This window comes from Marmota marmota, unplaced genomic scaffold (genome assembly GCF_001458135.2).
Source record: "Marmota marmota marmota unplaced genomic scaffold, marMar, whole genome shotgun sequence".
Taxonomy (NCBI): domain Eukaryota; kingdom Metazoa; phylum Chordata; class Mammalia; order Rodentia; family Sciuridae; genus Marmota; species Marmota marmota.
Window position 1 is genome coordinate 30,604,503 of NW_025999977.1, and position 25,528 is coordinate 30,630,030.

General features: G+C 35.0%; 1 protein-coding gene and 1 long non-coding RNA gene across 4 annotated transcripts in view; one reads left to right on the plus strand and one right to left on the minus strand.

Annotated features, from left to right (window-relative positions):
• The window catches only part of LOC125617205, a 21,842-nt gene extending 19,721 nt beyond the window's left edge, over nt 1-2,121 (minus strand). Inside the window, exons 1-2 of the long non-coding RNA XR_007348114.1 lie at nt 2,110-2,121; nt 914-918 (exon numbers count right to left, since the gene is read on the minus strand). This is a non-coding gene — a long non-coding RNA (uncharacterized LOC125617205). The remainder of the gene's footprint in view (nt 1-913; nt 919-2,109) is intronic.
• The window catches only part of Hnrnpll (heterogeneous nuclear ribonucleoprotein L like), a 35,568-nt gene continuing 11,436 nt past the window's right edge, over nt 1,397-25,528 (plus strand). Inside the window, exons 1-8 of one of the 3 annotated variants that reach the window (XM_048804529.1) lie at nt 1,398-1,567; nt 1,710-1,866; nt 10,490-10,608; nt 15,283-15,520; nt 17,822-17,907; nt 19,209-19,305; nt 19,392-19,464; nt 23,600-23,671. In XM_048804529.1, coding sequence (XP_048660486.1) covers nt 1,557-1,567; nt 1,710-1,866; nt 10,490-10,608; nt 15,283-15,520; nt 17,822-17,907; nt 19,209-19,305; nt 19,392-19,464; nt 23,600-23,671 — 853 coding nt within the window. In that variant the 5' untranslated portion in view covers nt 1,398-1,556. Of the gene's footprint in view, nt 1,867-10,489; nt 10,609-15,282; nt 15,521-17,821; nt 17,908-19,208; nt 19,306-19,391; nt 19,465-23,599; nt 23,672-25,528 lie in introns of all 3 variants that reach the window. The other 2 variants (XM_015479745.2, XM_048804530.1) reach the window with 2 other exon arrangements.

Consider the following 25,528-nt stretch of genomic DNA (forward strand, 5'->3'; position numbering starts at 1 on the left):
TTTATTTATTTAGAGACAAGTCTCACTAAATTGCTTAGGGCCTCGATAAATTGCGGAGGCTGGCTTGGAACTTGGGATCCTCCTGCCTCAGCCTCCGGAGTTGCTGGGATTACAGATGTGTGCCACCGTCCCGGACAGATTTTAAACCGAACTGTATCCCCTGTTGGTATTTTCTCAAACCATTGCAGCACTTTTGCCCACAACATTTCCTTATCTGTGGCCAGCTCTACAGCTCCCTCTTTAATACTTCTGTTTACTCCCATTTTATCTTAAACAGTAAATTTGTAATTGTTTTTTAGTTCTATTTTGTCAATATATACCAGTAGCCTCACACAAATTTGATTATAACTGTGTAATGCTGTGGAAAAGCTTGGAATTGCATTCTAAAATGATCAGCAATGTAAATTATAAAGTACAAAACAGTGTGTGTTAAAGTACTCTCAGCAATAAGTATCTGAAAGAATTAGGCTGGAGAAGGACACAATCCACACTAATAGGAAAAGAAGGCCACATTTAGGAATGAGGGATAACAGAACACAAGAGAAATTACGTTTCTTTAGTTTTGCCAGTTTCTCTCCTGAAAGATATATTAGGCCTTCATTTTGAGGCCGTCCACAGAGGAAGAGAACTGTGGACCAACAGAAAAAAATTGATAGGGTTTCCTTATCTTTCGAAAATCATAAATAGAACATCCAGAAAAGAATCAGGATGAGCATGGCACTTTGTAGGGGAAGTTGAAAACATTTAAACACTATCATTAAAGGGTTCAGATTACAAAAAACCCATCCAACTGACAGACGCCTGTGAGGAGCATCTTCCTCGCTGATGACTGACGCTCAGTAAATGTCTACAGCTCTTCTCGAATAATCTATTAGCCGCACTGAGCGTCCACGCACTTTATCCGTTTTTGCACACGACCTAGGGTAAGGCTAAACTCTTGCTTTCAAACCCTCTTCTCTCCTCATCCCCTTAAGTTTTAGGGCTGCTGTGTAGGGTATGTGTGCAGGATTTTATTTTCCCCATCCTCCTTTGAAAAAAACAGTAAAAGCATTTAAATTAGCGGGAGGGCGGTTAACTACCGCAGCCCTGGCCCCACCGCACGCCTCGTCGCCACTCGAGATTCACTCACTGGTCGCCTCCCCTGGAGCAAGAGTGTAACAACGCCAACGCCCGCGGGGCCGCAACTGCTGCAGGGAGGCGCGCGGCTGCGTTGCGCTGCCAGGACTCACAGGCTGGCGGAGAATTCTGGAGGAGCTCGGAGCTAGGCACTGCCCGGCCGCGGACGGCTTTTGACGAACAGGTCTTCCAGCCAATTGGAAGCCAGGTCGACTATCTCTCCTGCCAATAAGGAGCGGGACCCGGTTGTGGGGCGCTTTCCGAGGGCTGCGGCTGAATTCAATCCTGCGCGGCGGCAGTGAGGGCGAGGCAGAGGCTAGGCTTGGACGGTGGGGAGCGGATTAGCGGAGGAGGGAAGACCGGAAACCACGGTCGCGTCCCCAGCCTTAGATTCGCTCCCCGGGGCTGGGACCGGAGACCGAGGAGAAGGGAGAGGCTGAATGTTGGCTCGGTAATAAAGGGGAGCTGAAGAGGCGCTGCCCGCGGCGGGGACTGGCCGGCAGTATCTGAGGACCGCACCCCAGCACCAGCCCCACCGCTTTCCCTCTTGTCCCTCCGGCCGCCGCCATGTCCTCCTCCTCCTCCTCCCCCAGGGAGACGTACGAGGAGGACCGGGAGTACGAGAGCCAGGCCAAGCGCCTCAAGACCGAGGAGGGGGAGATAGACTACTCGGCCGAGGAAGGAGAGAACCGCCGCGAAGCGACGCCCCGGGGCGGGGGCGTTGGCGGCCGCCGGGGCTTCTCGCAGCGGGTAATGAAGCGCGGCGCCGCGTCCTGCCTGCCCGGTGGCTCCCGAGGAAGCAGGGCTGGGCGGCTGGGCTCCGGCCGGGCCTCGCTCGCGCGGCGTTTTCCTTTTCTGCTGCGCTGACACGGCGGACCGGCGCCGGGCCCTCTTGGGACTCGTGTTATTGTTTTTACCCGTTTCCTGCATCCCGAGCTCGGGCCCGGCCGGGAGTCAGCTGCCCGGCTCTGAACTCCTGGAGGGNGGAGGAACTGAACTCCAGTCTATTAAGCACTTTTTCCTAGAGTCTTGTCTTTGATGGGGGAAATGTTGTCTAGAAGCAGAAGGAAGTGTGCAAACCATTTTATTATCTACAGCAAGTACTTCAGCTTCAGCTGGATTGGAGACTTTATTAAGGAAACAAAAGCGAAGCAAATGTTTCTGCCCTTTTTTTTGGTGCACTTATAGTGTGTTAATGACTTAGATGTTCTTCGAACATTTAGTATTATTTCATTGTGACCAATTCCAACTTTAAATGGAACTTACAAAGTTGCCATTTAAAGTGATTTTAGTACATTAAAGTGATTTTATCCTTACCCTTTGTAAGAGGCAAATTGGAAGTCTTTTAAAGCTTTTTTCCTTGGAGCTTGTGTAAAAAAAATTCTGGTCAGCAGTCTCCAGTGTTCTCAAACACGGAAATGTGACATGATATGATTGCTACCACATTTTTAAAAAGGAACTTTTTTCTTCCTCTGAGAATCGTTTCCTTAGCTTTTTTCTTTCCTTTTTTTTTTTTTTTTGATTTTGCACCTAGCTATTTGAAATATTCAGAGTATAACTTTGTAGTGTGAAAAAAGGAAACTCTTCTCGGGAAGTTTTCGTTCAAAATCAACTAGTGTGAAAGTTGGAAATAGGAATGTTGTAACGGATATTTAGGTATATTTAATCAGTATATCTCTTTTGCCAAAAGTCTTGGTTGGGTTTTTGTGCAGCGCCATAAAATGTCTTTAAGTGTCTTGGAATATACTTAAGTCAGTTTATAAAAATTTGTTTTTGAAAACATAAAATGTTAAGCGAATAATATTAAATTGAGTGGAGTAGTGGAAATAGCACTGAGCTAGGACTTGAGGAGGGTCAGGACTCTTAGCATACAATTTATGTGACCTTGAAGAAGTTAATTACTGCTCTGGGTTTTCTTAGTCTGAAACTAAAAGTTGAACTACATGCCTTCCTCACCTGAAGACTTAGTTAAGTAATGAACTTAATGCAGGTTTTAAATTACCCAGGCAGAAACTAAGGTATGTAGACTGAGTTATAAATTCTAGCTTTTGTTAATTGCACTGCTGTTAAATTTCTTAGGAAACATTGAGTTGCTTTCGTTTTACTTTAGAACTAATTCTGTACTGTGGAATATAATGAGGCTTATTTCTCCTGTTTTTAAACATTGTTTTCCCCTGTGAGGTTTTTTGTTTTTTTTTAATAACCATTCTACCATTCTAGCTATGGAAACTTATAAAGTAGGCATTCTTGGATAGAAGTTCACTAGCTAGTGCTTCATCTTGCAAAAATATGGTAATTCATCTAATTGAAGAGAGTTTGGCCCAACCTTGGTGGTCCTTCAGCCTATGGAAGAAATACCTTGGTCAAACTGTTAAAGTAAATGCAGATTAGATATGTTGATGGACAATCTTTTCAACTCTAGTTGGAAGTTTGTAAAATACAAAGACTTGAAAGATTTACATTGTTTGGCTGTTCATAATTCAGTTTCTGTGAGTGTTTAAATAGTATGTTAACAAAATTTAAAGAGGAAGGTAAATAAGAAAGACTTGAAGATGAATTGATCTTTGTAAATTGATATTTGAAGGTGTATAAGAGTAAGTATTTTAAGTACAAGAAATAAAACACCTTTCAAATTTGAATCTTTGGTACTTATTTTTTATACAGCAAAAACTCCCAAGGTTTTAAATTCACAAGCTTGATTATGGAGGTTCATGCCATTTATTGCAGTTATTTTATTCTTGTGGAGTAAATAGTGTTCTTAAATTTAGCAGACATGAACTTCAAGATCATATTATTGAATACTCTTTGGTATCCTCTTAATTTTATAAAATTAAAGCATTCATAATATTTGCTTAATGCTTGACCTCCAAATGTTAGGGCTTCCCGTGGAAAAGCCAGTTGAATAAATTGGGATGGTGTTAATTTATTTTGGAGACTGTTTTTCATTCATTCCGTTCTGCTAATTAACCGGCAGAGATTGAGTGATTTGTTTGCTGATGAGGTAAAAATTTAAGTTTCTCAACTTTTAATAAATAGGCTTGCAAGTAAAATGCCAAGATAAAATTATAGCTCCTAGGATTTCTAAATAAAGGATTATACATTACATAAAGAATCCAGTTTGAATTCATGATATACTACAACACTTCCATAATGTATATTACAGAAATGATAGGACTATTATGATGGCTCGCTCATTGGACGAATATGGAATGGAAGATAGGATAAGATCATTTAGTTGGCTTAACTGCCATAGAAGTTTCGAAAATAGCAAACATGGCAAGTTACGTTCTCTTTTGGGGGACTGGGATACTTAAGAATGTGTACCCCCTGAAGGTAAATACTATAACTTGAAGGTGTGTAGCAATAGTGTCCATTATTTCCTCTAGTTGCTATAGTAGAGTGAGGGTTTTTAGGGCTAGTTTTGGGAAAGAGTTGAAAAGTAGGTTTTACTATCTTTTGGCTTTAACAAATGACTTATCTCTTCATGTTAGTATGTCTAGTGAAAAGAGCAGAGGGTGGGAGTGTGGCTCAGAATTAAGAGTGTGAGATTAGCATGCTCAAAGCCTTAGGTTCAATCCCCAACATTGGAAAAAAAGAAAAAGTGCTAATAGAGCCAGTTAGCATAACCAAGGTAGGTTATCTTCCCTCTGTTGCCAACAAGCTTTTTAACTTAACCTGAGACTCGGTGGTCTGTATTATTTTTAATCCATTAAAAACTAGTAATTGAATCAAGAGATGAAAGCCAGCCTTAGCAACGGGTGAGGCGCTAAGCAACTCAGTATGACCGTGTCTCTAAATAAAATACAAAATAGGGCTGGGGATGTGGCTCAGTGGTCCAGTGCCTCGGTAGTCCTTGAGCTCCTGCCCTGAGCCAGGTGCCATGGCATTAGTTTCAGGCATGGTTGGATGTCATAAGGACTTGATTCTCTTTTTGTGATTCAGTTCTGTTTTTATTCTGTGGTGGTTAAGCTAGACTTAGATTCTTAACGCTAGCAAACAGTACCCTTTCTCTCTCTAAATGTCCTTATTTATCCTCTTTGGGATCAGTGGTCCAGTGCCTCTGGGGAGGCCACTTTTGACTGCCCTCCTTCCCTTAATGCTGGGCTTCCTCTGAAGTTGGAGAGGCATGATTGTGTGATTAAAAATGTTGGTGGGATAACATTGAGTTGAGGTTTTTGTTGTATACATTGTATTGCTGGATATCAAACTCAGAACTCGGGGCCCAACTGATACTAGGTGATCTCTTCTATTAGGCTGTATCCTCAACCACCCCCTCCTCCCCTTTTTTTTTTTTAACCAGGAGGAGCAAGGAGTTGTAGATATGCAAAACCAAATGATTTCTACTATCTAAGCAAATAATAATAAAGGCTTTTTAAAAATATACATATATTAGTCATGGTTTTTTTTTTTTTAATTTTGTTGTGTGATTAAATGTACCTAAAAGCTTGGATAGTTTTCTATATTTTGGGTCTGTTACATTGTTTTTTAGAAAGAGAAGACAACCAAATAAAGAGATAAAATTATTTAGGAAGAAAAAAAATGTAGATTAGCTTAAAATGTAGTATGAATTAATATTTACAGCACTCCTTGCAAATTTTGTCCTGACCTATATAAGTGCCTGAAGTGAGAGAGGTAATAGTCTCACATGTGGAAATACTCATTTCTTGGTACTATATTGATAAAATCTAATGTATCTAGAGAAAGATAACTAGAATGGAGAAGGCACTTAAAATCAGCTCATAAGTGTAACAGGAGAATCTGGAGGATATTTAGTTTAAGGGTAAACTGGGGTGTGATTTAAGAAATTGCAAATAATTAGAAGATTAGAAGATGGAAATGTAGGTGAAGATAGCGGGTGCCAACTATCATTTATTGAGTGTTCAGTAGCTATATCGAGCACTGTTTGACATTTTTTATGTTTGAATTATTTATTGTAGTTTTGCATGATAAAGAATTTGTGGGTTTTTGTTGTTTTTTAGCAGAGCAATTGAGGTACAGAAAGGTAATATAACTATCCTAAGATCATTGAGTCAGTAATTGTCCAAAGATTTGAATATTGGTCTTTGACTCAAAAAAGCCATTTTGGATGGGAAATAGCAAAAGACAGATTGGATTGTAGATTATGAAGAATTTTCTTAAAGTATGATAGATTGTCTTGAGGCTAGATTATCATTTAGCATTGTGTTTGTGGGTGTTTGATGCCAGGGAATGAAGTACTGAATTTTAGGTTAGTCTTTTAAAATCCTATACAGGAGGAAGAAAAAAATGTTCAGTAGTTCTTGAGCATGTGTTATGCACAGAGATATAGGGAAAACAAAAAAGCTTTAAAGACATTATGCCTAGCCTTTGTGAGTTTAGAATTTAGTTCTTGCTTACAAAGACGTGTTAATGGATTCTTGTCTTTTCTTTCAGATAGAAGCTTAGTTTGTACTCTATTGAGCTTCTTTTGTCTGCAGTAGAGACTGGTCTTCAGTCTGCAGCAGTTAAAATTAGATCTTATGATTGGTATTATTGGTTTGTCTTTGAGATGGCCTTTGAGGGGCTGGATGTTTTTGTCTCTATCCTGTAGTGGAAACCAAATAATGCCTCCATTATAGTTGACTCATTTATTTAAAGAAGGGATATACAATTGGGAAAAAAAAATGTACATTGCAAGCATGCTTTCATTTTTGGGGTGTACACCTGGAATATTGTTTCTAGTCTGGTAAATAATAGATCATAATAGACCAGCAGACCCAAATACCTAAACATTTGAAGTAGAAGGACTCTGTATGAGAAAGGATTTAAAAATGACTCCATAAGCTGGAGAAAAAAATGACTGAAATACTATTATGTATATAGTATATATGTAATACCGAGTTATCTACCAGTTTAGGAATCAGATGGCATAGGATGATTCTTAAAAGAGGTTATTTTCTGTCTGGGGATAGCATGTGAGAGAGGCCCTAGGTTCCCCAGCATCATGAAAAATAACAAGTAAATTTAGGGTAGATGAAATAGGCTTTCCCAGTGATTTTTTTAGATTTCTTGTCTCCAGTGTATAAATAATACAAGAAGAGAAAATAGTGATTTTAAAAGAATGCTAGTATTTTGGGTGGGGGTGGGGTGAGGGACACAAAAAATGATCTGGAGGGGAAAGTATAAATATAGTTTGAAAAGACATCTTTAATATATCTTTTACATTTGAAACAACCCTAGAGTTTTAAATTTTTTTAATACAGAAAGAACTAGAAAACTTTTTGTTAAATAAAGGAGGACACAATTTCAAGTTAGGGAAATATCAAAGTAGATAAACTCATGAATAGAAGATTTGTTGAATGGGAATAAGTAAAATACAAGGTGTGAGGATATGTCTTCTTTTTGAGAAAAATCACATCTTTCCGCAAGTACCATGTTGATTACATTTAATATTTTCCGTTCTTTTTATGTTGTAAATTCTTTTTTAAAAAAAAATTTATCATGTAATAATTGTACATATTTATGGGGCACAATGTGATAATTTGGTACTTGTATGCAGTGTACCATATCAGAGTAATTAGCATTGCCATGTCGTCCAGCTTTTAGGAAATGACTTTGGTAATGTTAAAATGAATTCTTTTGAGGGATTTTTAAATTGGTTCTATAACCCTTTTTTTGTGTGTGTGAGAAAGACTACTTTGAAAAGTAGTCACCTTTTTTTAGCACTATTCAGGATAGAGATTACTCCATAATGTGAAGGGAAGAAGAGGAGATGTGATCAATTGATAAGTAATGTTTTATTAAAGTAGGTGGTGGGCTCATGGGGTTTTTTAATATTCTTTTTTTTTTTTTTTAAATATTCTTAATGCCTTCTTTGTAGGTCTTAAGTATTACATAATTTGGTAACTTTTTTACTATATAAAATCTTCTATTACATATACCCCTAAACTTTTTATTCAGTTTTGTTTTTGTTTTGGGGTACTGGGGTTGAACTCAGGGGCACTTGACCATGAGCCACATCCCTAGTCCTGTTTTTTGTATTTTATTTAGAGACTGGGTCACACTGAGTTGCTTAGCACCTCACTTTTTGTTTGTTTATTTATTTTTTTAATGTGCTGGGAATCAAACCCAGTGCTTCATGCATGCTAGGCAAGCGTTTTACCACTGACCCACAACCCTGGCCCAGCACCTCACTTTTGCTGAGGCTGGCTTTGAACTCGGGGATCCTCCTGCCTCAGTCACTGGGATTACGGAATGTACTACTGCGCCCAGCTATTCCGCAGTTTTTTAAAGGAATACTTTGTTGTAGGTGGACAAAATACCTTTATTTATTTATTTTTATATGGTGCTGAGGATTGAACGCAGTATCTCACATGTGCTAGGCAAGCATTCTACCACTGAGCTACAACCCTAGCTTTATTCAGCAGTTTTTAAGAATATTTTGCCATTTAGGGTTTTTACCTATCTGTATCTGCATAGCTGTGTTTATACTTCCTACCCCAAACTATTTGAAATTGGTTCCAGACATCATGCTACTTCATCCCTAAATACTTCAACATTCCTAAGAATAAGGATATTATTTTACATAACTATTTTCATACATATTATATTAGATAAATCTAATGTCCTACCTGTATTCAGAATTCTTCATTGTTTATCTTCTATAGCATTTTTTACTTAGTATAAAATGAAGTCTTACTATTGCATTTGGTGTTTGGTCTCCTTAGTCTCAATGTAGAATCTTCTTTTCACTATATTTTGATACTAGCTTTTTGAAGAGTCCAGGCCAATAGTTTTTTATTGTCCTTTTATCTTTGCCAGCTGATTTCTAAGAATTGCAAGAAATGACTGTCTTAGCTATAATTTGTAGTTACTATCTATTTTGAGAGTTAAATTTGTTATTTAAAGATATGCTCTAAATTAAGAAAATATTATTAGTGCTCTCTTCCTGGATATATTTAAGAATTTAATGATGATAAAGTATATCTGATGTTGAGTTTCACCTAGTAGAGTCTTGTTTATTAATATTACTTGAGGGTGTTGGTATACCTAGGGTACAGTCAGAATGAGTAATTTCTAATTTAGTGACATTTAATGACTATTTGTTTAACCATAGAAAAGACCGAACATAGAAATTTAAGTGAAATTTCAAGGATTGAATTAGTGTTTGCAAAAGACTGAATTTATTTGTTGAATTTGACAATAGCATAAGAGTAGTCCTGTGATATTTTATGTATTTAAATCAGTTTCTTTATCCTCTGACATTCTCTTTATTGGCAGCACTTGCCATTTTTATATATTTCCTAACAGTCTTTGTAGAAAGTAGAATTGGAGCTGGGTGTGGTGGTACACAAGGCAGAAGGATTGCAAGTTCAAAGCCAGCCTCAGCAACTTAATGAAGCCCTAGGTACTTTAGTGAGACCCTGTCTCAAACTAAAAAAATTAAAAATGCTATGGATGTGGCTCAGTGGTTAAGTGTCTCTGGTACAAAACAAGTAAAATTGTCAAGTATTTTAAAGTAGCTTTAAAAGGAGTTAATTTTCTTAAAACAGTGCTTTTAGATTGGTCTATTCATAGGAGAAATGAAAGTTAATAGATTATGTTGTATGAATCCAGAAGTTGTATATGAAGTGGTGATAAAAAAAAGTGCCTGGTGTCATTTGTAATATAAATCTTTGTCTTAATAGAACTCGGATTCGGTGAATGAGACCTATTTGCATTTTCAATGTAATGCTTGTATAGATACTGCATTTTATTATAAACTTTAAAATTGTATATATTTTGGGAATTCCTACTAGACACACTCAAATATACAAAATACTGCATTAAAAGCCCAGGAGGGCTGCAGTTTTGATTATTCCCTGTTAATCAGCACATATGGTACCTTATATATTTAAATTGTCATGTGTGCTAAGTGAATAGCTTCAAGTTAATATATAGTGGAACTAGGTAACTGATTAAACAAGAGCAAAAGATTATACAAATTTACTATGTTACAGGAAAAATGAAGTATGTAATAATAAGGACAAAATTTTAATTATAACTTTTCATTTGGACTGTGAAATTTTGATTTTACGGAGGTAAAACTTAGAAAATTATGACTATTAATTTCTATTCATAGCTTGCCTTGTGTGTATGCTGAAATTTTTTTGCAATTTCCTTGAAATAAGTTATTAAATATTTTTTGTACTTTTTATTGAGATAAAATGCTCTTTTTTAGGAATTAAAATTTTAAGCCAAATATTCAGGTAATGATTTTATTCTCAAGTTCTTTTGCTAACTTGTGAATTTTAGCTTGGTTTTGGAATTTTATTTTTAATGTTACTTTTTAATACAGAGTTGAGTTTACTATAAAAGATGCAATTTAGACTGAAAAGTTATTAACTATTAATTAGATACTGTTTTTTCTGTTTAGGAGACAGGTGGAAGTCATCATAAAGTTTCTGTTTCACCTGTTGTCCATGTTCGAGGGCTCTGCGAATCCGTGGTGGAAGCAGACCTGGTGGAGGCTCTGGAAAAATTTGGGACAATATGGTAAGGACAATAAGGACTTCATTTAAGTTGGAAACAGTATGGTAGAATAAGCTTTGCTTGTTTGTTTTGCACTGTATGAATTATTTGCCTATGACTGTATTTCTTTGGAGCCTTTTAAGCTTGTTATCAATTCTCCCCACCCCCCTCAGTGCTGGGGGATGAATCCAGGGTGTTCTGTATGCTAGGAAAAAGCTTGACAACTTAGCTACATCCTTCAATCTTAGACTTGTTATTTTAAATCTTCCTGGTGTGATGCTAAGTATATTATTGTGGATCTATGATCACTTCTCAATCTCTCAACAAGGTTGCATGTAAAATTTTAAGTGAAAACATAATTAGAAAAGTGAATCTGCTGCCAAAAGTAGACACTCAAATTCTAAATTATTTTTGGAATATGTCTGGTTGTTATTCTCAGTATAGATAATCTAGAATTGATTTATTTTTAAATTTTTCTTGTGCTGGGGATCAAACCTAGGTTCTTATGTACTCCAGGTAAGCACTTGACCACTGAGCTACATCCCAGCCTAATTATTTTTTTTCTTGATGAATGTGTTTGGGGTTTTTGTTATTGGCATTGAAGGCACAGACCAAGTTGAAATATGTAAATAGAGAAATTTCATTGTATTTGCTGAGACAGCTTGATTGCTTCAATTTTATTAACAATTTTATTTTTTTCTGGTTCTGGGGATTGAATGCAGTACCTTGTTAATGCTAGGCAGGCATTCTTCCATTGAAGTACATGCCCAGTTCTTTTAACATTCTATTTTGAGAGACGGTATGGTCTACACTACCTAGGCTGGCCTTGAACTTATGATTCTCCTTCCTCAGCCTCCCAAGTAGAAGAAATTATAGGCGTGCTCTGCTGCACCTAGCGATAAAATCTATTTTGTGAAATATTTTATGAAAACTTTGAATATTGGAAGGGTAATGTATAAATAGATTAAGTGTGTGATCAATGATATATAGCATTATGTGACACCTTCCGTCAAGGCATCATTTTATTGATTTTTTTGGTGACTGACTTGGCACACCTTTTTTTCCTTTAAATAAATAAATAAATAAATATTTTTTTAAGTTGTAGTTGGACACAATACCTTTATTTTTATTTGGTGCTAAGGATCACACGTAGTGCCTCACACATGCTAGGCGAGCGTTCTACCACTGAGCCACAACCCCAGACCTTGGCACACCTTTTATGTGCAATTTATTTACTTCAAAAACTGCTGTACAGATTGTTTATTATTAGAGATGTAAATTGAGAACTCATATGGGAATGGTAACGCCTGTATGTTGAAGTATCACTAAAATGACTATCAGTTTTGTCATTTGGAGTTGATATTGGAAATTAACTCTGAAGAGTTACATATTAAAGTCAATTCCTCAGACCTTCAATTTTATATATTGGCACTACACTAATCCTTTTCTAAGCATCTTCTAATCATTGTATAAGTGGGATATTATCCTGTGGAGTTATAAAGATGTAGATCTCTCTGGTTTGTTTTCCCTCTCTCCTTATATATTTGGAGTTTTTTTTTAAGTTAGGGCTTTCTTAGGTAGGCGTAGTAGTGCATGCCTGTAATCTCAATACTCAGGAGGCCGAGGCAGGAAGATCACAAGTTCAACCTCAGTGACTTAGGGAGACCATGGCTCAAAATAAAAAGGGAGGGCTGGGGATGTACCTTAGTAAGGGCCCTGGGTTCAGTTCCCAGTAACAAAAAAAAGAAAGAAAGAAAGAGAAAACTAACCAGAAACACAGGGAGCTTTCTTAAAGCCAGGAAAAATTCAGGCAGATATCAGAAAGCAGGTTGATGACTTGTTGGTAACTGTAGGAAAATAACTATTTACATATTTTGATGTCAATTGGAATGATGATGCGAGTTTAGGGGATTAAGGAATTAGAACTGTTTAATTAGTTGAGTAACTTGAATCATTTCTTGGGTGGCTGGCCCATTCTAGATTCTAGACTATTTGATACTGAATCCTTAGTACTATCCAATGTATATGCATGTCACTCATTTAATTTGTATAGTACATCATTCTGCCCTCAGGATTGGTATTATGTGGATAGAAAAGTTATGAAATAGTTAGAACCAATTAGTGTATATGAGCTTAATTGACATAAATAAGTATAAGAGGAGTGTCAGTTGAATGAAATAATCTTGAATAAAAGGTGACTGTTAAAGCTGAAAAGAACTGTGAACAGCTCCAATCAGGAGTAGGAGTTTTGCTTTAAAATTACTCTATTTATAAAGCCTTTTGTGTGTGTGTGTGTGTGGAGGGGGCTGTACTGGGTTGTGTTTTTTTTGTTGTTGTTTGTTTGTTTTTTGAGACAGAGTCTCTTTAAATGCTGAGGCTGGCCTCAAACTTGAGATCCTCCTGTCTCAGCTTCTGGATCAGCTGGGATTATAGGCATACTTCTCTATTCGTTAATGTGTTTATTTAGTTGTAATGTGAAATTATAAAGATTGTAGAAACTGCTCATGTCGGGTAAATTATCAAGTTCAATATAAAGTTTATACCTAAAAACTAGATGCATAGGAAATAAGAATTGGCAACATCAGAATAACAATATATTAAGACTTTTTATGTCAGAATAATAAAATTGCTGTGTTTTTACCTTTTTGTCTTTTTTCTATTATAGCAGGTTTGTTATAGCCAAAAGGATATTTAAAAATTTTTGTCTTTTTTTCCCTCCCTTCTCCTCTGTCAAAAAGGAAATGATGTTGTATAGTGATGACCTATGCTAGTTAAGACAAAATTTTGGGGACCTAGTTTGTTGCCTTCTGTATTTTTGTTTAAAAGTTAGTAACAGTTTTCAAGGTATGGAGTTGAAAGCATTGACCTTTTATGCCCTTAACCTTTTTGTTTCTCTTCCATTTCTCTTTGGTCATTCATTCTTTATCTCATATTGCTTTTCTAAGATTTGTTAAAATTTTGCACCAGCAAACTTAAGCACATGCTAAAATGTCTGTAATATTTAAATTTTCCCCTTTTCTATCTTCATATAATGCCACTTTTTTGGGTAACCTTTTTCACTTTTTGTGCTTAGTTTACTTCTTTTAGTTATAGAGAGCAGTTTTATTATGATCAAGTCTATATTAAGCCAATAATTTTTTTGTGCCTTTATAATTTTTCTGTTGAGGGGCATTATTAACATATTTTCTTGGTAATATAACTTATATATTAAACTGATCTTTTTTTTTTTTTTTTGGAAAAGAACATACATTCTCCTTGAGACAATTTCTTTAGCATAGATCTAATTCCAGGGTTTTCTGTTTTTCTTGTGCAAGACTTTAGAATTTCACTGAGGAGTCTTTCTAAAAGTAATGTTTTCTCTCTTGGGATTTATATTTTGCATTTATGGTTGATAAATCTTCCAAGTCCTTGGCGTTACTATTTCAGTATATACTTCTTTAATTTTGAATAATGTGGGTGGGTATAACTAACAAGCCTCCTAGACCAACAAATATTGATTAAATACCTGTTGTGTGCTGGGCTCTGTTTTTAGCCTCTGAATATGTAAAGATGAATGAGGCAAGGTCTGTGTAAAATATGGTAATTGGGCTTGGGATGTGGATCAGTGGTTAAGCTCCCTGGGTCAATCCCTGGTACCAAAAAAGGTAATTATCTTTTAAGGGCCTACTGTGTAACAGGTACTCAGTTAAGCAGTTTTTGTGTAGTAACTCTACTCTTAACAACAGTTCTCCAAATTTTGTAAATGAGGAAACTGATTTATGAGAATAATTTCCTGGAATGTAGATGGTCTGTTTCTTTCTAATATCTTATTATTTGTCAGTTTTTAAAATGAAGTTGTAGGTCCTGGATATGTGATTTAAAAGCAGTGAGGTCAATGACCTGATGTGATTTCTCTGGCCTCTGCTGTTTTAAAAAGCATGGTTGATTTTTAGTTATTTTTTAAAACATTTTTAAGGTTCTTGTTCCTGTGAATAGAGAACATGTTTGCGCTGTTGTGCTGTGATTTCTCATTTTTCTTTCTTCACTTTATTATTCATTTCATGTGTTAAAATATATTCCCCTCCAAAGAATATATTATGAAAGTAAATGCCTCGTGCTCCTGCCCTTAGGCAGCCATGATTATTATATTCTAGTGAATATTTTTTCATGGATTTTTGATGTTTAAAAGTATTCTGGAGATTATTTATGTGAACCTTTGTCAGTCTAAGGTTGTTTTTTTTTTTTTTTTTTTTTTTGGCTCTGTTTTTAATAAGAAAAGTGTAGTCAATTCTTTGTTACCATTGTGCGCACTTATTTGGAAAATCCAAGAGTGGAAGTAGTAAATTCTGCTTAAGTAGGGGTTCTGCCTGTCAACCTGATAGTTTCTATCTTGATATTTGCTAGGGAGTAGTAGCCTAAAGAATAAACTGTATAGTGTCATTAGTAACTAGTAACAGGGAATTGTGCTTGAGGAAGGCAAGAGATGGATAAGCTTTCTATCCTGGAGAGACAAGCTTCAAATGTATTCCATCTCCCTAGCATACCACAATTTGGATGATTAAGGGTCGACTTATATTGGATGTAGACAGTAAAGAATACTAATCGGTATGATTTGCCACATTTTTTGTTAAAGTCTGTTCTTAACTGAGTAAGTAATATTAATTGAACTTGTTATATTTGGATTTTTTCCCTTCTTTTCCTTATCACTTTTCTTTTCAGCTATGTGATGATGATGCCATTTAAACGGCAGGCTCTTGTGGAATTTGAAAACATAGATAGTGCCAAAGAATGTGTGACATTTGCCGCAGATGAACCTGTGTACATTGCTGGCCAACAGGCTTTTTTCAACTATTCTACAAGTAAAAGGATCACTCGGCCAGGAAATACTGATGATCCATCAGGAGGCAACAAAGTTCTCTTGCTGTCAATTCAGAATCCTCTTTATCCAATTACAGTGGTATGTATGACAAATTGCCTCTACAGTGATTAACCTGTATTTTTCTTATCAGCCAGCTAGATATTTTAAAATCGTTTTTAAAATTATTAATATTAATTTTTTAACTATCAAGTTTAGTGAACAGAGAAAAAATAGCACTGAAGCCAAAAAGATCAGAAGCACAGTTGTCATAATTAAATAGGCACATTAAAATTTTTTATTACTTATCATGTATCAGTTTTGTTTCCAATAATATGGGATTATAAATAGACTTGCTGGAAATGGTCCAGGAAATCTCTTTTACTCATATGCTAGAATATGTATAAGAGCATCTACCAGGTAATGACAGTAATACAGTAAGATGCACATAATTGTGTTATTTTGAGATAGCTTGTTAAAAACCTATCTTTGACTTACTTTGATTTACTCAAAACTCCCTGTGATCCTTTTATTATTATTATTACATTTTTTTTTTTTACTATGGTGCTGAGGATTGAACCCAGTGCCTCACATGTGAAAGGCAAGTGCTCTACCACTGAGCCACAGCCCTAGCCCCCCTGTAATCCTTTTAAAAGGTATAATTATTAGTAGAATTTTTAAAAAGGATTCATGTCCTGAACCAGTTGAATGCATTACACTCATTATTACCCATATACAGCACAATTTTTCGTAACTCTGTATATATATGTTCACGCTGAATTATGCCATCATACATGTACTTTTTTTTTGTATTACAATTCTTAATACACATACCACAATTTTTTATATCTCTGCTTGTATATGTTGTATATGTTGACACCAAATTCAAATCTTCATACATGCATTTTGTATAATGATGACCATCATATTCCCCCATCCTTGCTATTCCTCTTCCCCCTCCCTTTCCCTCCCACCCCTCTTCCCTATCTAGAAATAATCTTCCTCCCATGCTCTCCCTCCCTATCCCACTTTGAGTCTTCCCCCTTATATCAGAGAAAACATTTGGCATTTGCTTTGGGGATTGGCTAACTTTACTTAGCATAATCTTCTCTGACACCATCCATTTACCTGCAAATGCCTGATTTTGTTCTTTTTTAGTGCTGAGTAATATTCCATTGTGTATAAATGCCACATTTTTTTATCCATTCACCCACTGAAGGACATCTAGTTTGGCCCCACAGTTTAGCTATTTTGAGTTGTGCCGCTATAAACATTGATGTGGCTGTGTCCCTGTAGTATGCTATTTTAGGTCCTTTGAGTATAGTCCAATAAGAGGAATAGCTGGGTCAAATGGTGGCTGAACCAGTTGAATTCTTAATAATCATGTTTGTTTCATAGTAAACTAGTGACAGTGACCCTTGATTTTTATAATAACTAGAATATCACAGTGAGGGAACCTTTAGTTGGTATGATTTCTAGCATGGGCATATGATGTGGGGACATGAACTTAAAGCTAAGCATAAGATAACTCTTTACATTTAATTAGACATTGTGTATTTGTGTATTTAAAAATATTAATATAATAATAGTATACATATATTTATAGCATTTGGTGTTTAAGGAAAAAGAATAAAACTAATTTGGTATTATGTACTTTGATTTTTTTTTTTTTTTAAATCCCTAGTGCCTAACAGTACAGCCGTGTAATTACAACTGCTCAGAAATTTCTTGAAAATTGAATAATTATTCCTCAGTGTGTATTGAGATTTCTCTTAGATGACTTGGGCATCTTGTTTGGTAACATACAACACTATATGAATGATTTTCCTTTTGTCTTTAGAGCTATTGTCCCTTAAAACGAATATCAGAGTTCTAATCCTCCCTTAATAAGTATTTATTATTATAATTCAACTGCTGATAATATTAAATACTTCAGAGTTGCATTTGGAAAAATAACAATTAGTTACAGTTTTGGTTTATTAGTTATGTTTTGGCCAGAGGTTATTTTAGTCAACTGTTAAAATGAATTCTCATTATTTATTTTTTTATGAGATAAAATAGGCATACTGCTTCTCAAATGTTTCATTGGAACTCCTCTAATGTTGGTATATTGTGTAGGTGAGGAAATGACTTGAAATTTATTAAAAAATTTTAAACTAATTTTGAAAAATTAATTTAGGAGCTGAGGATATAGCATAGTAGTAGAGCACTTGCCCTAGCATGTGTGAGGAGGCCCTGGGCTCCATCTCCAACACCATGCATTTTTTAAAAAAAAAATCAATAATTAATAAGAATGACATCTTGAAAATTGTTGGTTTTTAGATAAAACAAAATGGAGTATGGTTTAAATTTTTTTTTCTGAAAGTAAAATATGAAGAAATCTTTTTTTTTTTTTTTTCATAGGATGTTTTGTATACGGTATGCAACCCTGTTGGGAAAGTACAACGCATTGTTATATTCAAGAGAAATGGAATACAAGCAATGGTTGAATATCCTTTATTTGTTAATTTGATATTAATATATATGATTACTGTGTAATTCATATTAGATCTTACTGTTTTCTACTTAAGTGTTACTAGACAAAAGGTGTTTACTTTTTCTTCCTACAAAAGTCTACTTGGCTTAGATTTTAAAAATGAAACTGCATGCCCATAGAGAATTTTACCATTTTGATAAGAATAACTTGGTGCCATAAAACATTATATACTTCATCTCACATTGTGCAGTATCACTGTTTATATATATACACTTCAACCTTTTTTTTTTAATATATTTTTATTTTTTGCAGTTGGTACACTTCAACCTTTTGAAGTTTATCCCTAATGAACTTCACTGACTCTCCTCTTAAAATAGTTTGGAAGTAGCAAAACTTTAGAGTCACTAGAGTCTTTTTTACCTTTCTTTTGAACCTTTTAAGTAGTCATGGTTTTGTGGAAAATCTACTTTGTTGAATTTTTTATACTTTGAAAAAAGCAAGTTGCAAAATGGTATATATAATAGAAGCTCATAAAAAAAAAAAAAAAAACCTCCACCTATCTGTGTATGGGCATGCATAGAAAAGGTAGGGCTATACAGTGAAATCTTTAGCAGTGCGTGCTTCTGGCAAAATGTTTTTGCTTTTGGTCTTTTTCATATGCTTTATTGATTTGATTTTTTTTAAATTGTGAACTTCAATAATTTTTAAAAACCAGTAAAACTAGTCAAGTGATTATAAAACTTTGCCTTCTCAAAAATATATAAAATTGCACTGGGTGCGATGGTGCATGCCTGTAATCCCAGTGGCTTGGGAGGCTGAGGCAGGAGGATCAAGAGTTCAAGCCAGCCTCAGCAAAAGTGAGGCGCTAAGCAACTCAGTGAGACCCTGTCTCTAAGTAAAATATAAAATAGACTGGGGATGTGGCTCAGTGGTCAAGTGCTGAGTTAAATCTCCAGTACCAAAAAATGTGTGTGTGTGTGTGTGTGTGTGTGTGTGTATGTGTGTACATACACACATATATATATTTTTTTGTTATTCATTTTTGTATTACTTTGGTTCTTTGTAATGTTTTTCTGCTCATTCCCCAATTTACAAAGTCTACTTAGCAGGATTACTATGGATAGTTTGTTTTGTTTTGTTTGGTACTCTTGATATTAAAAATAAATTCTATCAAAATTTGTCTAGAAATTTTATTTGGCAAAATATTTCTAGAATTAAAGAGTTATTTCTGATTATTTTTATTACCTTTTCTTTGATAGTGAAGAATGATTAAATATCAGATACTTTGAACCAAATTTCCTTAATAGAGCTTATGTTCGAATCAGTCCTTTGTGCACAGAAAGCTAAGGCAGCACTCAATGGAGCAGATATATATGCTGGATGTTGCACACTAAAAATTGAATATGCAAGGGTAAATATTTTTCCAATACTTTACCAAAGAAATATTTATGCTTTGGGAAATACAGTTTAAACTTACTTTATTTTCAATCTTGACAGCCAACTCGTCTAAATGTTATTAGGAATGACAATGACAGTTGGGACTACACTAAACCATATTTGGGAAGACGAGGTAGGTATTCTATGCATTTTAGAATATACTTACATCTGCTGACAAATTTTACATGCAGTTAGATTCCTGTTCCTGAGATGAGCTAGTTAATTCAAATGAAAATTTGGTTGGTGAATGCTTTTGTTGCAAAAGACCATGTAATGCTGGAAAATAACCTTGAACATTAGTGCCCCCTACTGGTATGTACTGAGCTATTTATATTTAGTTCAACAAGAAGCCCACACATACAGGCACGCCCGCAGTTCAAGGACTTGCATTTCTCCAAGCAGCTCTCTCTCTTTGGAGGAGAGAAAACTGATTCAGAATATTCCTTACAAACTGCAAACTTGCACACTGCTTCTCTATGGAAAGGACTTTTCCCCCAAGCTGGACGAGGCATTAAGAAGGATAGAGGACTCCAACAGGCTGACTCTACACTTCATCATGCACAACATCGGCATCAGCAAAAAGCCCTCTGAAAAAACTCAGACTTGCAATTCACCTTGACTGCATACTGCATGCACCATCACCCCAAGTTTTTAAAGAAGGACACTTAACAGTACTTCAGACTTGCATGGGATGAACACCATGATAGACTGTGCCCATTTATTCAAGTTGTATGTATATATTGGTCTGATTTCCCTTAAGGTTTCAGTTGTAGAATTTTAGACTTTTCACCAACGGAAACTAGACTTTTATCTACAATGTTGTAAATCTTGATGCCCATTACTGTAACTGTTTGCAGCTTAGATTCAAGTTGTTAATTGGCAAATAAGCAGGGCCAATTTATCAACAGATCTTGGAAATTGATGATGCTCAACCAATCCACACAGATACTAAAGATACGTGGATTAGAAAGGTGCACACTTGGCCGGGGGTAGAGCTCAATGGTAAAGCACATGCATAGCATGTGCGAGGCCCTGTGTTTGATCCCAGCACCCAAAAAATACCAAAAAGAAAGAGAGGTGCATACTTGCTGCACTTAAGTATACTTTTTTCCCCCCTCAATTGTGGTCATTGAACAGAATTCTAACATAATGAAGAGGTGCATTATATGTAAAAGATGTTTTTCTGTGTGGTTTGATTTTTGTAAAGTGACTGTTCATAAGTTGTCAGTTTTGTAACAATTTAAGGTTATCACTTATGTTAATTTGTGTAACTAGAAATTTTGACATTTCAAATATAGGTGAAAGTAACATGTCTGTTCAAGGTAGAATATATTTAAACTTGATAAATCTGAAAAAATGAGAGCATTTCATTTGAGATGCATATTCATCTATAGCCTATAAATGCTAAATTTCATGAGCATAAATTTCATAAAATTGTTCAACTAACTGTGTGGCAATTCTGGAATATACAAATTAAAATGTGGATCTTGTAAAAACAAGGGGGCTGCAGTATTGGCTACATCTCAACTACAATATCTGTGTTTGAACCATGTGTTGGAAAAACTCAAGATGAGTATGTATAAAAGTCAACTAGAAAAAAAAAATCATGGCATCCAAAATATCTTGGGCAGTGGGTACGCTTTAGTGCACGTACTGTTTAGCAAAAAAAAAAAAAAAGACAATGTGATGATCCTTTGCATGTTCAAATATTTAGGTCTTTGGGATGATTGGCTTCTTTAACTCACAATTTCTGGAAAATCATCTTGCCTTCTGCATGGGGTTGTAAATAGGTTTGTTTTTTAATGAAGCTTTGGCTAGACCCCCAGATTTTCACTACTTAATGGAAATCTGCTTGGCCTAGGCTTGGTTCAGTTCAATCCAATATTGGAAAACAAAGCCTTAGTACTCAAACAACAAGGCAAGTGGTTGATGAGAAATCTCTCACTTCTGTCAGCTTATAGTCAGTTACTGAACACTGAGTTTTGATTTTTGTTTACTTATTTGAAGTGTAGTGCTTTTTTGGTTGCATTTTTCTTATTGTCTCAAAACATTTTTAGATTTTAACAACATTTATATGTATTCTTTAAAAGGTCTGGAGTTTACATAAAACCAGCATAGTTTTTCACACATTTTTAGTCAGATAATCTGTTTAGAAATGTGTAAGGCAGATAATACAAATAGTGAAATACAATTAATTAAAGGATGAAAACAATTTTCTTGATGCTTTCAAGGGAAAAGCTCTTGTCTTCTAATTTCTTACAGACAGGTAATTTTCTGGCAAGCCTATGGCAGTTTTCATATTTTTTTTTTTTCTGTAGTGATCTTAGCTTGCACTCAAATGGATAGATCATTGAACCTGTTTATCTGTTCTGTCCAAATAAATACCTTTATTATATATCTTTTTCTATAAAAAAAAAAGAACTCTTTACATTTTTTTTTTCATTTAAAATTATCCTATTCAGCCCTAATTATTATAGACTGATATATTCAGTGTTGGATTCTTCTGCTTCTATTTTATGTGACTTCGTTTTAGGTAGAATATACTTCAAGTAATGAATTATTAAAAATAATGTATGACTGAAAGATACCTTGGAAATCATCTACTCTTAATTCCTTCATTTTATGAAGATTGTTTCTGTGACAACACATCAAATTAGTGATTAAGTTGGAATCTTCTGGTTCCCAACCTAGTTTTCTTTCCTTTATAGCACTGTTAACTTATCAATAAAATTGAGCCATGAAGACATTATGGTGGTTTTGGTTTTAATATTCCTAGAGTATATAAGGAATTGTATTTAGTGTTTGATGGCTATGCTTAAGTAAAGGAACAGTACCAGAAGGAATTGGCAGACTGAATTGATTCAAGATGATTCAGACTTAAATGATGAGAGATGGTGGATGCCATTTGATTTAAAAAAAAAAAAAAAAGAACTGAATATTTAGACTGGAGAAACAATGCTTTGGGAAAATGAGGGAAGGGTCACAATAGCTTTTCAGGTATTTAGAAGAGTTTTCAAAGACTATGAGGTTACAAACGTTAGAATGTGGGTAAAGTGTCAGTTTCTACTCAATATAAAAATTAATTTTCCCACAATATAGGGTATTTGAAAAAATAAGGGAAGGTAGTAAGTTGTTTTGTTTACTGATATTGGGTAAACAGAGGCTAAATGGTCCCAAATAATAGGGATGTTTTTATATTGAACTGGATAATCTCCTTAGTCCCTTTCAGTGTTGTGATAACTTAGAATAGGTAATTAAAACTATACTTCACTAGACTGAAGTGAATATTAAACTATTTCTCATCTCCCATAAACCTGATTTGTTTAGGTGACTAAGGATATATGAAAAGCCTCCCTCTGAATTTTCAGAGATTGGAATGATCAGCAGACTTTTCTAAAAAGTATTGTACAATGATTTTTTTTTTTTTTAATTCTCTATTTAAGATAGGAAGTGCTGTTTTAGAAATCTCAACAACCAATTTTTTATTGATGCCTCGAGATTTGGGGAAATTGGCATGCCTTTCCTGAAAATGTAGCTAGAATAAAAATTATCCTTTAGAGTATTGTAGTATTCTCATCCAATAATGTAGCCCCCTTGGTTAGTTTTATCTTGGCATACTTAAAAGTTTGGGGGTTGCTCATAGTTCTGCCTGGTGTTAAGGTCTATAGACAATGACCTATCTGAGATAATATGAGTTAGTGACGTGAAAATTTTCAGCTCTCAAGTCAGTAGGTGTTTGTAAATATGTGTATATACATATAAATACTCTGTGTTTACTGATTGTGAAACCATGTAATACAGGTTGTTGTTGGCTTATGCTGAAACTTCTTGAAAGAAGCCCACTTTGAAAATGTGTTGCTGTTGAAGCTAATAGTATGATTCAGGTACTGTCTTTCAAAAGTACTGCACTTAAAGCTTGTTTTAAAGACATGTATTGGTAAAACCTTCTGTACAGTGTCAACCTCTAGCATTGTGTACATTCATTTTCTGCAAAGTATCTATTCTTCCCTTAAATTTGAAGTGTGATTGTATTTGGCATTTGCCAAAAAGATATTTTCAAGTTAAGTGGAATTTGTTAGATAGAATTATTTTCTTAAACTTTTGGTGTTTGTATTTAAATTGGATATGAATGGATGTTTAAAGTTAACCAGGAGTCACATTTCTTTTATGAAGTATAATGGATGTTTTGAGTGGGTGTTTCCCATGTGAGAACTCTGTGAAGTACTTGGATCAAAATTGTTAAAACCATGTTTCTACTTTTGTGTCAGATAGAGGAAAGGGTCGCCAGAGACAAGCCATTTTGGGAGAACACCCTTCTTCGTTTAGACATGATGGCTATGGTAAGTTTGTCAAGGCAGAAGGAGGGTAGTACAGATGAACTATTAGAATTTTTGCATTTCTGATGAAGAATGGCACATTTCTTGTCTCTGAATTTTTCCTGCTCATCTGATTTGATTTATATGGGATCAGTTCCTTAAAATGTACTCCCAAGAAGTTGTCCCAAATCCCTTGTTTTCTTAGGATATTAATATACCAAATAGTCATTGAGATAAATTGAGAGCTATTGGTTGGGGATTGAAAACTGTTTGCCATTATATTTTGTTTGGTTTGATTTCGATTTGTAATGGGCTTTGACCAGAAAGAGGACCAAAAAGGAGTATTGATCAGTAGGTTTATTTTCTTCAGTAGTTATGAGCAAAGAGAAATTTTGAGTAATAGAGGCGAAAGAATGGGGTATTTGTCAAAGACAAAGCTTGCTTCTGTTTAGATTCTTAGTTCTACTGTTGGTATTTGGGTTTGCTTAAGTTTTAATTCCCCTTTTAAAACTTCTCAGCTCTTGTTTGCTGTGTTGATAATTAAGATTATGAAACCTAGAATAATAATCTTTTTTTTTTTAATTAGGCTTCAAACTGTTGTTCTTCCATGTAGATGTTGCAGATTGCTATTGATAAGACTTAACTTGATATAAATTGTTTTCAAGTTCTTTTTTTAGTTTTTAGTGGTAGTTATTTTGCCCCTGCCTATTCTGTGCATTACAGCTAAAATACAAGACAAAGTGGGAGGAAATATAAATTGCTGAAAAGTACTCTTGGGATTTTTCATTGAGAAACTCCTGATGTCTGTTGTACTGAATGTTTTCAAATTGCTTATGTATTTGATTTAATGACAATTCTTAGGTGTGAAGGTGTGAGCTTTATTATTCCTTATCATGTGTGATATATTTATGTTCAAGGTTCCCTAGTAGTCTATATGGCACAGAAGGTTGAAATGATCTGCTATATGTCAAAATAGTATGTCACAGAATGGAAGTCTTAGTACAAGTTTTAGTGAGTGTGTTCCTTAATCATTTTTATTAGTTGTTGTCTAACAGAATTAATATTAAATATGGTTGTCTGAGTGGTTCTGGTCCTGCAGTAAAGAAACACTTGGCTGAGAGCCTGTTGTGCTTTGCGTAATGGAAGGTTACAAAAATTGCTAATTACTAGTTTGTAGAATAGTTGTAGAGTTAAATATGTCAATGGCAGTCAGCTGAAAGCTAAAAATTGGCTGAATGTTTTGCCAAAGGGGACTAGAAAAACTGAAAGAATAAATGAAGGAAAAGGAACTTTACTGTTGTGTTAAAACTGATTATTTTCATAGTATAGGTTTTCAAGTTTGTTTCTTTACAAAATGTTTTACTGAAAAATTATATAAACTATATTACATGCCCTACAAGAGCCTTTTATTTTAAAAAACAGCCTACTGTGAAATTCTTTGATAATTTCATGTCCTGATTTATTGTATGTGGGAGTAAATTTTAAAATGTAGGCTTATATAAAGAGAAGGGCAAAATTCTTTGGAATGACAAGTTGTTAAATAGAGATCATTGAGGTTCTGGAGAGTCCTGAGGGGAGATGGTTGTGTCAGGGCATCCATTCTGAGCTGTGTCTATTAAGGCATTGAACTCTGAAGTTAATTTGTTCTATCTCCTAGGAGTATAAAAGAGGAAACAGAGTCTGAATAAAAAGTGGTAGAGAAGAAGTAAGATGAGGAAGTAGGAAGAAATGGATGAGTGGTACTGATAAAAATTTTTACAAATTTTGTGGATCTTAACTGCATCCCTTTAGCCAAGAGAAGAGCAGAAGAGCTTTGTTTGCATTTTGGGGTCACATCATGAGTGGCTTTTCCTGTAATAGTCTAAAAGAAAGAGGAAGTAG